At 39.7% G+C, this 15,268-nt stretch overlaps 1 protein-coding gene across 1 annotated transcript; it reads left to right on the forward strand.

The window, feature by feature from the left end:
- The first annotated feature begins 4,908 nt into the window (after positions 1 to 4,908).
- Positions 4,909 to 6,409, forward strand: LOC148769712 (uncharacterized). Its single transcript, XM_088820412.1, has 2 exons — positions 4,909 to 5,352; positions 5,480 to 6,409. The coding sequence occupies exons 1-2, from the start codon at positions 5,206 to 5,208 to the stop codon at positions 5,888 to 5,890; spliced, it is 558 nt and encodes a 185-aa protein (XP_088676538.1). The 5' UTR covers positions 4,909 to 5,205; the 3' UTR covers positions 5,891 to 6,409.
- Positions 6,410 to 15,268: the final 8,859 nt, after the last annotated feature.

Genomic DNA, 15,268 nt, shown 5'->3' on the forward strand with positions numbered 1-15,268 from the left:
GTCTTGGTTCCAACGGCTGCAATTAGGCTCGATGACTCCTCGTCGTTCGATTCTGCCTCCAATTGCACCACAACCAACATTGCCACCGGTTTCTTTCCCGCCTTTGCTTTAGTCACGTACGAGCATTCGACAAAGCATGGACGCTCTTCGTCCATAATCATCAACCCACCGAGAAACGGTATCACTGCAGCCTTGGCAACAAGTAGGAACTCTTGCCCCAATATCACATCGAAATCATCTAGTGGTACGGCAGTCAATCCGCACTGCCCTTTCCACGAACCGATCACTAGATCAACATCGGTTCTGCCTCTCACCGGCCTCGCCTCTGAATTTACAGCCTTGACTTGGCTTGCATGTTTCGAGAGAGTCAAGCCCAGCTTCTTGACTTCTCTCTCGGCAACGAAGTTATGAGTTGCTCCCGAGTCAACCATTGCCTTCACTTCTTTGCCATTGATCAGCACCGAGGCATACATCAAGCCCTTGGTGCCGTTGGGTGTCTTGTCCACGACCAAAGCACTCAGCAACTGAATTGGATTGGCACGCCTCGTCTCGTCCGAATCCTCTTCACTATCCGACTACCGCATCAAAGCATTCAACTTGCTCCTCTTAGGGCAGTCCCTCATTCGGTGGTTGCCATCACATAGAAAACAGCCACGGTTTTGTGTGTTGACGACGGTTTGTCCACCGGTCTTGGCCTGCACCGTGGATCCCTCGCCATCACCGCTCTCTTTTTGCTTCCAGTTCCGGCCACCCTTGCCACCGAACTTCTTCCCTTTGGACTTATCCCTCTTCGAGCCTTCCTTATCGGAATCATCGGCCCCCATCACCTTGTAATCGACAAGTCGATCTGCTGCCGAGATGGCACTAGGCAGATCCTTCACACCTTGTCTCCGCAACTCGGTTTGGGCCCATGGCTGCAATCCAGCCATGAAGTTGAACAGCTTATCTTCATCTGACATATCACGTATGTCAAGGAGCAGAGAACTGAAGTCCTTGACATACTCCCTCACGGTTCCCTTGTGCTTCAATTGCCGAAGGGATTCCCTTGCAATCCAGCCCATGTTGCAAGGTAGGAATTGCTCTTTCAACTCCCGTTTCAGCACCTCCCAAGTCTCGATCTTCACTCGGTTGGCACTTGCATCGTCCGAAAAACGAGCACGCCACCACAATTTTGCATCCCCCACTAGATACATGCTTGTAATGGTCACCTTCTCGCGGTCCGGAACCTTGGCTGCCTCGAAGTAATTCTCCATATCCCACACGAAGTTTTCGACTTCTTTGGCGCTGCGTACACCATCAAACGCAGTCGGTTCCGGCACATGAACTTTGGATCCCGATGTTCTGCCCTCAGAACTTGATCCTTCGTTTCGAACAGCCCTCTTAAGCACCGTCAAATCAGTAAGCATTCCCTCAAGCTTCATCTCAACGGCATCAATGAGAAGTCCCATCTCCTCAGCAACGGACGTGAATCTGTCCTCCACAAATTGGGGCAGATCGTCCAACGATCTTGACAAACGATCGATATCTCGCTTCCCATCAGCGAGTCTTTGCAAAATCGGTGGATCCGTTGGATCTAGGGGCGGCCCAACCAAGGCTTCAAGGCGTTGTAGCCTTGATTCCATCTCTAGCATCATCACACGAGTAGGATTTGGATTTGTCGAAGACCCAAAATCATCAGCCATGCCGAACAGCAACACCGGGCTCTGATACCAACTGTTACAGGGGTTAATTTATCACCGAAATTTTCCCACCGTACGACCTGATTTGTCCACCAAACCAGTCAGCCTTCCTCACGATTTTCTTCTCACAAAACGCACAACACAAGTCTTTTCAAGCCAACGTAAACGAACACAAGAGTATGCAGTGGAAAACAAACACACAAGCACGTTTACGGGCAATGCCCAACCTTTATATTAATTCACACAACGAATACAAAGGAGACTAAGGTGCACACACAAAATCCTCACTCAGAATGCCCAACAATTGCAATCTGATCTCATATGCTAGATGATACTAGATGCCTCGGATTTGAGCACTCATAGCCCAATAAATACAAGGAAAATATAGTTTTCACATAAAACTACCTAAGGACACATGGCAGCATACAAACATGACACTTGGCTAACTATTACAAGTAATAAGGGGCAGTTTTTCATGCTTTTCCAGGCCTCAACCGCTCCATAACTTCCCTCAAATCCGCCCCTAAGGCTGAGTTTCGAAGCCCAACTTGATCGGGCCCGCGAGCGTGCGCCAAACGGCCCAAACAGCCCAGCCGGTTGCTAGGCAGCCCATCTGCCTTGCCTTTTCCGCACGTTTGCTTGCCTTTACCGGTTACTTGCCAGTTCTTTGCCAACACGGTCTTTAGCACGCCTGCTCATCGGGCTGCCTTCATTGACTTGCCAATCAGTCGTGCCAAATCGCCCACACTTGTCAAGTCGTGGTCGATTTCCCTCGAACGTTCGTTTGCCCAAGTTATCGGCCGCATGCCGATTACTGCCCACGCTTGTCCGCATTTGCTGCCGAGCAACGCCCGTGCCAGCCACTAGTACTTTCGATCACCGTTCCCACTTGATCAAGCCGATCCTTGCTTTCTCGGTCAAACATCCCAAATGCTTGCCCGACACTCGACCACTCATTGGCCGATTGTGAGGCTGCCTTGTGCCAATCCCCACTTGGCACCATTTCTCGGCCATGACTCGGCCACACTCGAGTCATTACCGATATCACCGATTAAGGGGGTAACAGTAGGTCATAAACGACATTCTCTCCGTCATTTAGAGGCACAAGGTACGTCAATCGCTTCCGCCTTTCCTATGTGATTTATCTGATTTTATTCTCCTACCTTATATAAAAGATCTTCTCTTTATTTAACTCTAATCCTCCAACTGAGATCGCGCGGCTTCCGCATACGCACGAGCATTCAAACCCCAAACATGCCCTTTTTGCCGCCCCTTAGCTCGCCCGAACAGATATTTCTCGTTGCCATTTAGCCTTACTGGGCCTCACTCAAGTATGCCGAGGACAGGCCCAATAAATGATACCTTTATATTGCCTTCTGGGCTGAGCCTATTCGATAGACCTATTGGGCCTTGTCACTAAGATATCTGGCCAATTTGTCCCAATCCCTTTGCGAGGTATTCTCTTTGCTTCTGGGATCCACCTATTCGATCTCGATCGGCCGAGCCGACAAACTGGACCCTATCATCTAGTCCCCCCTATTCTCGAGTGAACCTAGAAAAATTGGTTCGCTGGAGAATATTTTTCGTGTGGTGGGCGGAAAGGAGACAAGACAGAAGTGGAAAACATGCGAGCTTTTGTGTGCGGGCTTTTCTCCACCACGCCTTCATTCTCGAAAACATGCGCACTTTTTCAGCACGTTGCCATCATTGCCTGACGCCTTGAGTCCCGAGCTGTTCGCACGTGGGAGACTTAACGTCTCCCATCTCATATGTATTTGTCACCATCCCTCCTCCCTATGACCAACTATGACGGGACACATGTCTCTAATTACTGCCCGTTACGCTTGCCCTGGCCCTGTGTCTCGATTTCCGCCCTTTATAAATTTTTAATCCGACGGTCTTCTTGGGGAGCCGCTCCATCTTACTCCTTTCTTCTCCTATATATACCCTCTCATACATTTCATTTCTTTATTTTCCCAACCCTAGTATTTCATCTCGCCGTTTTGCTTCTCGCTTCATTGTTCTTATTCGTCTACTTTCCGTTAGTGAAGATCGTCCTTGCGCGTCTCCTTATCTTCCTTTTTAGTATACCAGGTACTTCTCTGTCCCTTTCCCCCTTTCATTTATTTTTTAATACATATATTTTTCCCTGTTTTATTTTTTTTCGGATCGTTGTGCTATGGCTTTCGACCCTTCTTCTTCGTCCATTCTTCCCACCTCTTCTGCCGAGGGATTCTTAGTTGATCCGCCTAGTCGCGACCCCACACCTTCTTCTCCTGTTAGGACTCCTGCCAAGCGTAAAGTGCAACTAGATGAGGATCTTCCCTTAGCTGAGGAGCCATCCTCGACTTCTAGTTCATCCGCCTCTGATTCTTTTTCCTCTTCTGACATGCTTTCTGACTCGTCTCGCCCCATTATTAGCCTTGGACCTCGGCCTGTGACCCAAAAGATTAGGAAAAGTGCAAAGCCAGGGAAACTATGTGTCTTAGAAAGTTCCCTTGTAACACTTCGCCATGTAGAACAGTTTTTGCGCGATGTAGGCCTTCCTTCTGGCTTTTTTATCGCGGCTCCTCGTGAGAATGAGCGAGCTCACACCCCTCCTCCTAACAGCGTCACCTTTCATCTAGACCAATTCTACGCTGGCCTCGCTCTCCCCATTCTTCCATTCTTCATCGCTATTTCCGCGAAATATGGTATCCCTATCAATCAATTCCACCCTAACTCTATTCGTTTCATGTCCGTCTTTTATTGCGTGTTAGCGTGGCAAAGAATAGAGCCAACTACTGATCGCTTGTTTGCTTGCTTTATCGCGAAGAAGTATTCCCCATATATGTTTTATATAGCTGCTCGCGCGGGTACCAAATTTATGGACAAATATCCGAACAAGGTGCTCCACTAGGATCGATATTATGTTTATATCTCTTATTCCGCACCCTTCTTTTTCCTTACACAAATGATTAATGAGACCCCTCCCTTTGACAAACCTCGCATGGATTCTACCTTGAGGGACTTTTTGAATTTAGTTCGCCCTGGTTGGTTTCATGTGGAAAAACTAACTCGGAATTCGCGCATCTTGACACATTTCGGCTTAAGGTGGCTTAGCTCAACTGCCACCCCTTACCATAACATAAGTATAGTCTCCCTCTCCATACATGCATTCATATGTATATTTATATACATTTTTATTACTCGCGCATGATCTTCTTTGCAGGAATGGAGTTCGAATTTTTTTTACAGCGAGGAGAGTTCCTTCGACATCTTTCCGGAAGGTGAGACAGATCCGATGATCCCTACTCATATTGGCGATCTCGCTCAGCATTCGTCCTCTTTGACGACATTGCCTGATAACGTAGATGTCTTCGCTGAGATGGACATCTCGGAGAAGCGCAAGAAGAAAGAGGCCGGGGCTGGCTCTTCTTCGCGTTAGAGGGCTCGCGCCTCTTCTGACTCCCAACCTCAACACGTCATCGACTTGAGCTAAAGTCCGGGTACTGGAACGCAAGCCCAATTAGGCTTGACCTCCGTGATGGAGGGCTTTAGCTTTGCTGAATGCGAGGACGGTGTCGAGATTGGTAAGATATTTCGCGAACAAGCGACCCCCAGATATCGCGAGTTGTGGGGCAAAATGAGCTTGGACAACCGCATTGATCGCTCCAACTACCATTTGGAAAAGGTATAGTTTGGCCCCATTCTTTCTTCGATAATGCTCCTCCCCTGTTTTCCTTTTTGCCCCCTTTTTTTTTTGTGTTCAAAACCTTTCTGTGTAATGCTGCGGTTTTGTGGTTTTTGGTTCCATACAGTTGCAAACTCTGTGGGCCACTTGTCCCTCCCAGCGAAGTGATACTCTTCGCGAGGCTTACAATCGGCTGAAGAAGGATCGCAAGCAGTTGAACGAGGAGAAACAATTGTTGGAGAAACGGAACAAGAGGCTAGAGGAGGATATGAGCAGTTTGCGAGTGGAGAACGATTCGCTCAAAGATAACATGGCTCTGATGGAGGAAGAACATAAGCATACTCTGAGCCAACTGTCTGAGGCTATGGACAATAACTCGTTGCGATTTGAAGAAGGGCGTCGCGTGGGTCAAATGGAGTTCCTTCATACCCCTCTTGGCGAGTATTTCAGGGATGAGTTTGTTAAAGCTTTCCTGGCTCGACTTTGGAAGTCTATGCTATTCTTTAGAAGGGCTCTCCCAGTTTCGAAGTTCTTCTAGTCTGAAGGGATCCGGGTCGCTCAAGCTGAAATTGATGCGGCTGGGCTTTCGTTAAAGTTGGACGAAAAAGAGATGTAAAAAAAGGCGAGCAAGAGCATTCCTGGTTGGGGAGGAGACCCGTCCGAGTCTGCGAGCTTACCCTGGTGGACTCCCATTTTTTCTGCTGTTGCAAATCGTGTATGCCCCCATCCTCCCGAACAGGCCGGTCCTTCAACCACCATCGCCGCTGAAGGAGGGATCGAAGAAGATGCACTAGGAAATGCTGTTGATGCATACAACCCTGCCGATGATGATGATGAAGGGAATCCTGATGATCTCGCCGAGGGGTCCCCTGCGTAATTACAGAATGTTTTTCCTGGATTTTTTTTTTTTTTTTTTTTTTTGGACTCGCTATTTTGGATTTTTGTTATTCTATTTATGATATGTTTAAGCAACCTATCGAGTGTGTTTACATACTTTGCAATTTAAGCTGCTTTGTTAATGTAGTTGCAATTTCGTTTGTTGCTAGCTCGCGCTATATGATTGATTTTCTTGGGCTTTGTGCGAGCTCTTCCATCTCCTAGGTTTTTGCCTTTTTTTGCTTTTTTGACCGAGGCCTCGAGAATCTTCCAGCCCTTCTTAAATGCTTGCGACTACTTTTTGGGACGAAGCCACGGGGATCTTCCAACCCTTTTCCAATACTTGCGACTACATTTCGGGCCGAAGCCACGGGGATCTTCCAACCCTTTCCAAATACTACCTTTTGGGCCTATGCCGTGGGGATCTTCCAACCCTTTTCAAATGCTTGCGACTACTTTTTGGGCCGGAGCCACGAGGATCTTCCAACCCTTTCAAATACTTGCAACTACCCAACTACCTTTCGGGCCGAAGCCACGGGATCTTCCAACCCTTTTCAAATGCTTGTGACTACCTTTTGGGCCAGAGCCACGGGGATCTTCCAACCCTTAACGAACTCCGTTGAGAATCTTACATTTCTCCCTTTTTTTTTTTAAATAATTGTGGGAATAAAGAAAATACGCGTGAAAGAAATTTCTTTTTATGTGGAAACCTCCCAAGGTGAGAGGAAAAACCACGGGGCCGGAGCCCATGTGAAAAGAATTCACTTATTCGGGGAAATTTGCGACAATTACATCCTTCTTACTCCTCTCTTTTTCTTTTCCATTTTTTTTACTAACCTGTTGCAACAATCTACTATGCGTAGAATTTTCTAAGATGACACACATTCCATGTTCTTGGTATTTTCTTCCCATTTTGGTCTTGTAGCTCGTATGCGCCTCCCGCTGCGACTTTTGTCACTGTGTAAGGACCTTCCCTGTTGGCTTCTAGCTTGCCTATCGATTTCAGCGCGTCTGCTCGCCGTAAAACTAAATCGCCTACTTGGAAACTTCTTGGATTGACTTTACGATCATAGCTAGCTTTGATACGATTCTTGCTATATATCTTTCATCCTTAAATCCGCTGCTTCTCTCCTCTCATAGCAGAGATCAAACTGTTCTCGTATCATTTTCTCGTTTTCTTCATCGTCATACCCGTGAACTCTCAACGACTCCATGCCTATCTCTGCAGGTATGATCGCTTCCATCCCATAAACTAAGCTGAAAGGTGTTTCCCCAGTTGCCTTTTTAGGTGATGTTCTATAAGACCATAGGATTAAATCTAATTCCTCTACCCAACCGCCTCCAGCGTTCTCCATGCGTTTTTTGATGCCATCCACTAAAATTCTATTGATTACCTCTACCTGCCCGTTCGCATGCGGATGACAGTAGTTAATATAGTAAATAAATGAATGAACAATTCATCAACAAATAGTATAAGGTTGCAGCTATATGCAAGACTAATTCCACTGGTGAAAGACCAAATTAAATTTTTAATGTATAATTACTATAATACCCTTACTTGTTAAAAAAATAGAAAATTTCAAATGTGCAATACCAAAAACTCAAAAACACAAAAAACCCTCACAAAACCAAAAGACCAACTCTCATCTCCTTCATCTTCCCAAACCCACATAACATTTCTCCTTCCTCCTCCATAAACCCACAAAACCTAAACATTCAAAATCATCAAAACTCAACAAATCTTACAAAGATGACAAGTATGAAGTCAGAAGACATCAAAAATAGAAGATTCTACGGTGGAAGAACCCCAAGAAGGTATGCATTTATGTGTTTTTTTAGCTAGAATATCGTTTTTTCCAAAAAAAACATCTCGCGCAGACGCGGTCGACATGTACATGTCAAATTTTTTAGGTAAAAATCGACATTGAGATGTCGATTTTGGAGTACAAAATCGACATCATAGTGTCGAAATTTTAGCTGTTAGCAAATTAGTCCAAATATACTAATTTTCGACATTAAGGTGTCGAATTTATGGACATATATTCGACACCTTAATGTGGAAAATTAGTTGTTTCATATTTGTTTTCTAAAAAAATTCCGCGCAGACGCGGTCGACATGTACATGTCGAATTTTACAGATAAAAATCGACATTGAGATGTCGATTTTGGAGTATAAAATTGACACCTTAGTGTCGAAATTTAGCTGTTAACAAATTAGTCCAAATATACTAAATTTCGACATTACGGTGTCGAATTTATGGACATATATTCGACACTTTAATGTCGAATTTTAGTTGTTTCATATTTTTTTAACTTTCTATTTTCTATTTAATTTTTATTTCAATATTCATTATTTTTCAGACATCAAGAACGTTTCATCAAGAACTGCGGTCGGCGGCAGAGCTTGGGTGTAGGGTAGGGTTTCACGGGGGTGGGGGTGGTCACGTTTTTTTTCTTCTTCTTTTTTTTTTTTTTTTTCTTTTTTTTTTTTTCATTATTTGTTATTTGGTCTTGCATAAGCAAACAAAAAACAATTTAATTTATGGGTATATTTGTCATTTCATCTTAATAAAATAGAATCTTTTGGATTCTTTCTTTAATTTAATCTTGCACAAGTGAAATTAGTATTGCACATAGCCGCAGCCATAGTATAATTAACTAGTAGTTGTACACTCGCTCATAAAAAAAGGCAATTGAACCAATGCGATGCATGGGGCATCGATTGTTGTAATTATGTATTTTAACTTTATAGAAACTAGCATTTTCCCCGTGCGATGCACATGATATTATTTAAATCGTGAAAAAAAAATCAATTTAATACATAATAAGAAAATATACTACACTAATATAGTAAATTTTAATAATGTAGTATTACTCACATTTTATATAACATTAGTTTTTTTTTAAATCTTATATGTTAAGATTTATAATCCAAATAAATAGACTAAGATTTAACAAATTGAATTTCTAGCTTTATCTCTTAAGATTTGAGATATATTGATGAAAAATAGGAGTTTAGTAATTGTTGAAAATTATAGTTAAAAAATTAGTAGAGAAAAAGTATTGAAAATAAATAATTACATAAGTACCAATAAGGTAGAATTTATCAAGGGTTAGTTTTAATTTTGATAATTGTTAAAAATTATAGTTAGAAATTAGTAGGAAAAAAATATTAAAAGTAAATAATTACAGAAATACCATTAGGATTTTTTATGGTTGCCCAACGTTTCTTTCTTTTATATGTAAGATTGAGTATATATACATACGTCAACATATTCTATTGCACGGGGTATATATTGGAATAATTTAAATATTGGGGTAATATGTTAGACACCCCTCAAATCAAAATTAATTAGATATGGGGGACAACCTCAAATAAAATATTTTAACCAATTCCTTAGTCGTAAACAAAATTTCAACCACATCCTTTGATTTTTATTTAACCAGAAAATACCCTTAATATAACTAATAAAATATCACATTTATTTTTCATTCCTCTTTTTCTTCTCACTCTTTTTTCTCTGCCGCCCAACCCACCCCACCCCTTTTCTCTCTTTTTGTTTCAACCGTATCCCCCTCTCTCTCTCTCTCCCCCCTTTTCTCTATTTTTTTTTCTGGCAGATTTGAGTGCTACGGCCGAGGGTATGGTGGCCGGTGGGTTGTTTATTCTCTATCTTCCCCTTTTCTCTATTTTTTTTTTTTCAGATTTGAGTGATAGGTGGCGGCGAAGGGTATGGTGGGTTGTTTATGGAGGTGGGTATGGTGGCTACGGCGGGTATGGCTGGGCTGGTTGAGGCGGATCTATGGTTGTGGGGCTTGGTTATGAAAACAGCTATGATGGGTGGTGGACCTAGCAGCGGCTATGGTGACGATGGGTATAAAACCGGTTCTTGTGGGTGACGGACTGGCGACATGGCTATGGAGTCGTTAAGTATGAAGGATGTTAGGGTGGTGGTGGATGCGGTTACGGTGGGGAGTGGTTATGGGGAAAAAGGTAAGACGATGGCTATGGCGGGCAACGCGACTATGGTTGTAGATCTAAGGTTTCGTTTCTTTTACGATTTTGTTTTTTTTACGAGTGTGACTACGAATGACTATGGTTTACTTTGAGTGTCTACAGATGGATGGCGGCTAGGGTTCAAAGGCAAAATTAGGGTTTTTAAATTGTGAGTACGAATGACTATGGACAATTACGATTACTACGGGATCCTATGGGTGTCTACGATTACGGGTTCCTATGGGTGTCAACGATTACTACGAATCCCTATGGATGTCTGTTGGTGACTATGGCGGAAACAAAAATAAAAAAAATAATAATTTTCAATATTTTGTAGAATAAAAGGGAAAAAAAAAGATTTTTATAATACTGAAAAAAAAAATACTAAAATGAAGAACAAAAATCCGTGTTCTACGTAAAAATATCAAAATTATTAGATGCAAAAATTAAAATGTACATAGCAGAGTTTTTTTGATAAATGCAGTTTAAAATATTACTTAGTGCAAATTTTATTTTTTGTGTATGGCTGGAATAAAATTTATAAAGGATGTGAAGCAAATTTTAGTTAGACTTGTCGTTTAGTTCTAATAAAGTTTGTCAACAGGGACTTATATCTTAAGACCCCTTAAATATTTCGTTGCTAAGAACTAAAAATTCCGTTGATCATTTATTAAACTAATCATGTGTCTTTTCTTTTTTCCTTTTTTTTTCTCTCTCTGTACTAGATTATGAAAATCACTGTTTTAGGTAGTGTTTGCAGAAGTTTTTTGAAGGTGATTATGAGCTTTTATTTGCTCATAATCTCTTTTGAGGTGTTTGTAAAATTAATTTTTACTTTTGCTTCTCTTAAAATAATTTGTTTTAAGCTATTTTTTAAAAACATCCCCGAGCCTGTTTTTTCTATTTAAGTTCATTTTCCAAAATATTTGCAAACACCCTCTATTTTTAGAAATGAGTTTTTGTGCATAAGTCCACAACCAAACATCTTTATTATTCTAGGTTTATGGGCTATATCTCTTTCACGGGATAATTACAGTTTTGGTCCCTCAAGTTTGCACGTTTTTCACTTTTGGTCCCCCATTTACCGCCGTCAACCAAATACACACTAATGTTGTCACATTTTAACACATTTAGTCCCTCCGTCAGTTTGACCGTCAATAAGTAACGGTCAACTATTGAATTAGGGCTGAATTTGGGATTTTTCACAGATAAATATTGCACTCAGACCCCTGCATTCTTTTAAAATATTTTAAAAACCCCCTAAAATTTTATTCAACCCCAATTTAATCATTTAATCAATTTTGACAAACGGCCCCAAATTTTATCACCTATCTAGCTGAACGTTAACCGCCGTTGATTTTTTTATTTTTTTTTTCTGCATTGACTTTTTGTTTAATATTGATTTTGACGCCGTTCACCGACATTGTATTCTCGGTTAACAATGTTGACTTTTTTTTTCTAATTTTTTACGAACTTTTTCCTTTGACTTGTTTTTCGATCAATACAATTACTGTATAACACAATAATAATACTATATTAATATCTAGTATCGTAATATTAAAATTACAAACTTTTAACAAAGTTTTTATCTAAAATTCTAGGGCCTAAATACAATTTAAAAAAATTCTAAAATCCATAATTTCTTCCCCTCAATTTTTTCTTCGTGGAACCGGCAATGCATCCCTAATTTATTCCCAAGAAAATATGAAGAAGATGAATTAGGCATGTGCGGAGTAATTTGAAACGAGATAACCACTCTAGTACAACGGTTTTTTGGGCTAGCACCGGCCGTTAATTTTTACCTTTTTTTTTTGTCTTAAAATTTTACCGTCATTGAAATGCGTTGACTTTTTCCTTTTTTGTTTATTTTGATTTTTTTTATGATATTATTTTCTCGCCGATTATCTGCTTTGATTTTTTTTGTAAATATATTTTTTCATTACTCAACAATTTAAATAAAGATAAAATAAAAATTAAGAAAAAGAATGTCAACGCTATTAAGACGACATTCAACATCGGTCAATAGGGGGAAAAAAAAAGATCAATCGACAAAAGAGTCAACCGAGTTAAAAAGAAAGTCAACGTCGGATTAACACATTTTGAAAAATCGGGGTTATTGGTTAAAATTGGTTAATTGATGAAATAGGGGTTAAATTATGGTTGTATAAAATTTTAGAGGTTTTAGAATATTTTGAATGAATACAGGGGTCTTATTGCAATTTTCTCAAAGAAAAACCCCAAATTCAACCGTTGACCGTTACTACTTAACGGTCAAACAGACGGAGGGACTAAATGTGTTAAAATGTGACAACATCAGTGTGTATTTTGTTGACGGCGGTAAATGAGGGACCAAAAGTGAAAAACGTGCAAACTTGGGGGACTAAAACTGTAATTATCCCTCTCTTTCACCAATAAGCCCATCCCTTTAATATTTATTATAAATAAATGAAACATTTCTTTATATACCAATATTACCCCCAACCCTTTATACCCAATAACCCCAATTTAATCAATTTTTTTTTTCAAAAACTTAATTTTTCAAATTTCTTTTGCCGCCGGATTCCGGCGTTGACTTTTCGATTTTTTTTTTTCGCCGGTTTCCGGCGTTGATTTTTTTTAGTGGTTTTTTTTGTTTGTTTTTTTTTACGTCCGCCGCTAAACGTTGACTGTAATTGTGCTGTTACTGACAGTAAATTAACGTAATTATACTGTCAATGACAGTTAATTAACGTAATTGTACTGCCGTTGACAATACATTTATGTAATTGTTTTGCCGTTGACAGTAAATTAACGTAATATTATTATTTTTTTTTTGTTTTTTTTTTTATTTTGTTTGATTAGTTGACAAGTCACCGAATTTATATTACTGTCGTTGATAGTAAAATAAATGTAAACACAATTATATTACTGTCAACAACATCAATATTATTATTTTTTTGGGTTTTTTGTTTTGTTTGAGTTATTCACGGAGTAACGTAATAATATTACTGTCTATTATTGTAATATTACTGTGGTTGATGGTAATATTACTGTTGTTATAGTAATATTGTTGTCAACCACATCAATATTATTATTTTGTTTGGATTTTTTTGTTTGTTTGAGTTATTCACGGAGTAACGTAAATAATATTAAACTCTATTATTGTAATATTACTGTGGTTGACGGCAATATTACTGTTGTTATAGTAATATTACTGTCACTCACAGTAATATTAATTCTTTTGGCTTTTTATTATGTTTACATTTGGTGAACAGTCAACATAGTAATATTACTCTATTACACAATAATAATGAGTTTTGTTGTGTTAATATTACTGTGCTAGAGATTAATATAGCAATAATACTGTGTTAAACTGTAGTTTAGTTAATTTTACTGTGTTTAACAGTAATATAGTTATTATTACTGTCAATCACAGCAATATTGTTGTTTAAACGAAAAAAAAAGCTACAGCAAGAAAAAAAAATCGAAAAAGTCAACGCCGGAGACCGGCGAAAAAATACGGAAGAAAAAAAAATTGAAAAGTCAACGCCGGAATCCGGCGCAAAAAAAAAATTGAAAAATAATTTGTTTTTGAAAAAAAAAAATTTGGGTCAAAAATGAATAATTTGTGAAATTTGGGGTCAAATTGAGGTTAAATTAAGTTAATGATGAAATTGGAGCATATTAAAGTATGAGGGGCTATTTTAGTCTTTTACAAAAATCTGGACCATATGTGGACTTATTGGTAAATGAGTTTTTTGTCTGGATCTCTTTATGAATAAGTACCCATTGACGGGCTTATTTGTAATGACAATTTTAGAAATAAGCACTTAAAACTGACTTAACTCACGATCACTAACTTCTGCGTTTAAATTAGCTTTTACAAACATCACCTTAATTATAACTGTTTCGTGATTGAAAACGACAGCGTTTCATCGTATATTAATTTGTTATCTTTATTCGTCAACCTTATCTAACCACTTATATATATTGATCATTTATGAAACTTATATTCACATGTTTTCTTAATTTCTCTATTGGATCATGTAAATGGTTGCTTAATTGTAAATGTTTCCTGATTGAAAACGGTGTCGTCCTTTATATTTGAACGTACGACGTCGTTTCGTCGTGAATTGTTCATCCTAATTGTTTGTCTTTCCTTGTGCATTTTTTGCGCTAAAGTAGAGGGATGTTTTCGCGTTTTCGTCTCTTAAACAGTGCATGAACACTCCACCATGGCTAATGTCATACCCTAAATCAGAATACTGTTGAGGTGCAAATAATGTCCCACATCGGTTTAATATGGGTTTAATGTCCCAAATAATGTCACTCGATAGCTCCACCACGCATGTTAACACACTTGAAACCCAATCCTCTGAGGCAACTAAAGACGAAAAGTGTATTACTTGGTGCAGACAACTCCTTGGGGAAACGATAATACTCGTACCAACAGTAACAAAACGGGTAGGCCTCCAAGTTCAACTCCAACATCTCGACTTCTCTAGAGAAGGCGAATTCGAGCCAACGAGTGATTGAATCACCGAACGATCTGTCTAGAGGAAAACCGATTCTGAAATCTTTCAATGTAGGAGATGTGTGTGATTTGATAACGGAGTCCACCCAATTCACTAACTTTTTCGGGTTTGGTCGGAATGCACTTTGAGAATTAAAATCGAGAGAGGGTGTGTGCTTCCAAAGGTTTTTCCAACGGGGTGAAAGAATACTTGTTCGACCTGCTTCCTTGAGCGATAGGAGATAGATAATATCGACAAGAATGCCGCCTGGTAACCGACTTATCCGATCTTCATCACCGCCCACAAAACTTCCCTTACCACACTGTCGGTCAAACAACATAAATACTACAACAGAATTTTTGAATCATCATCTCCACAGAATTTGATATCTTGTTGTCGCAAATTGAACCGTAGAAAGAAAAACGGTACTAGATATTAAAATCATATAAAAAAAAAATTAAAATTAGGGTTTTCATATACCATCAAAATTAGGGTTTCATACACCATCAAAATTAGGGGTTTCGTATACCATCAAAATTAGGTGTTTCGT

This window comes from Erythranthe guttata, chromosome 7, assembly GCF_056151865.1.
Source record: "Erythranthe guttata isolate IM_541 chromosome 7, IM_541, whole genome shotgun sequence".
Classification (NCBI taxonomy): Eukaryota; Viridiplantae; Streptophyta; class Magnoliopsida; order Lamiales; family Phrymaceae; genus Erythranthe; species Erythranthe guttata.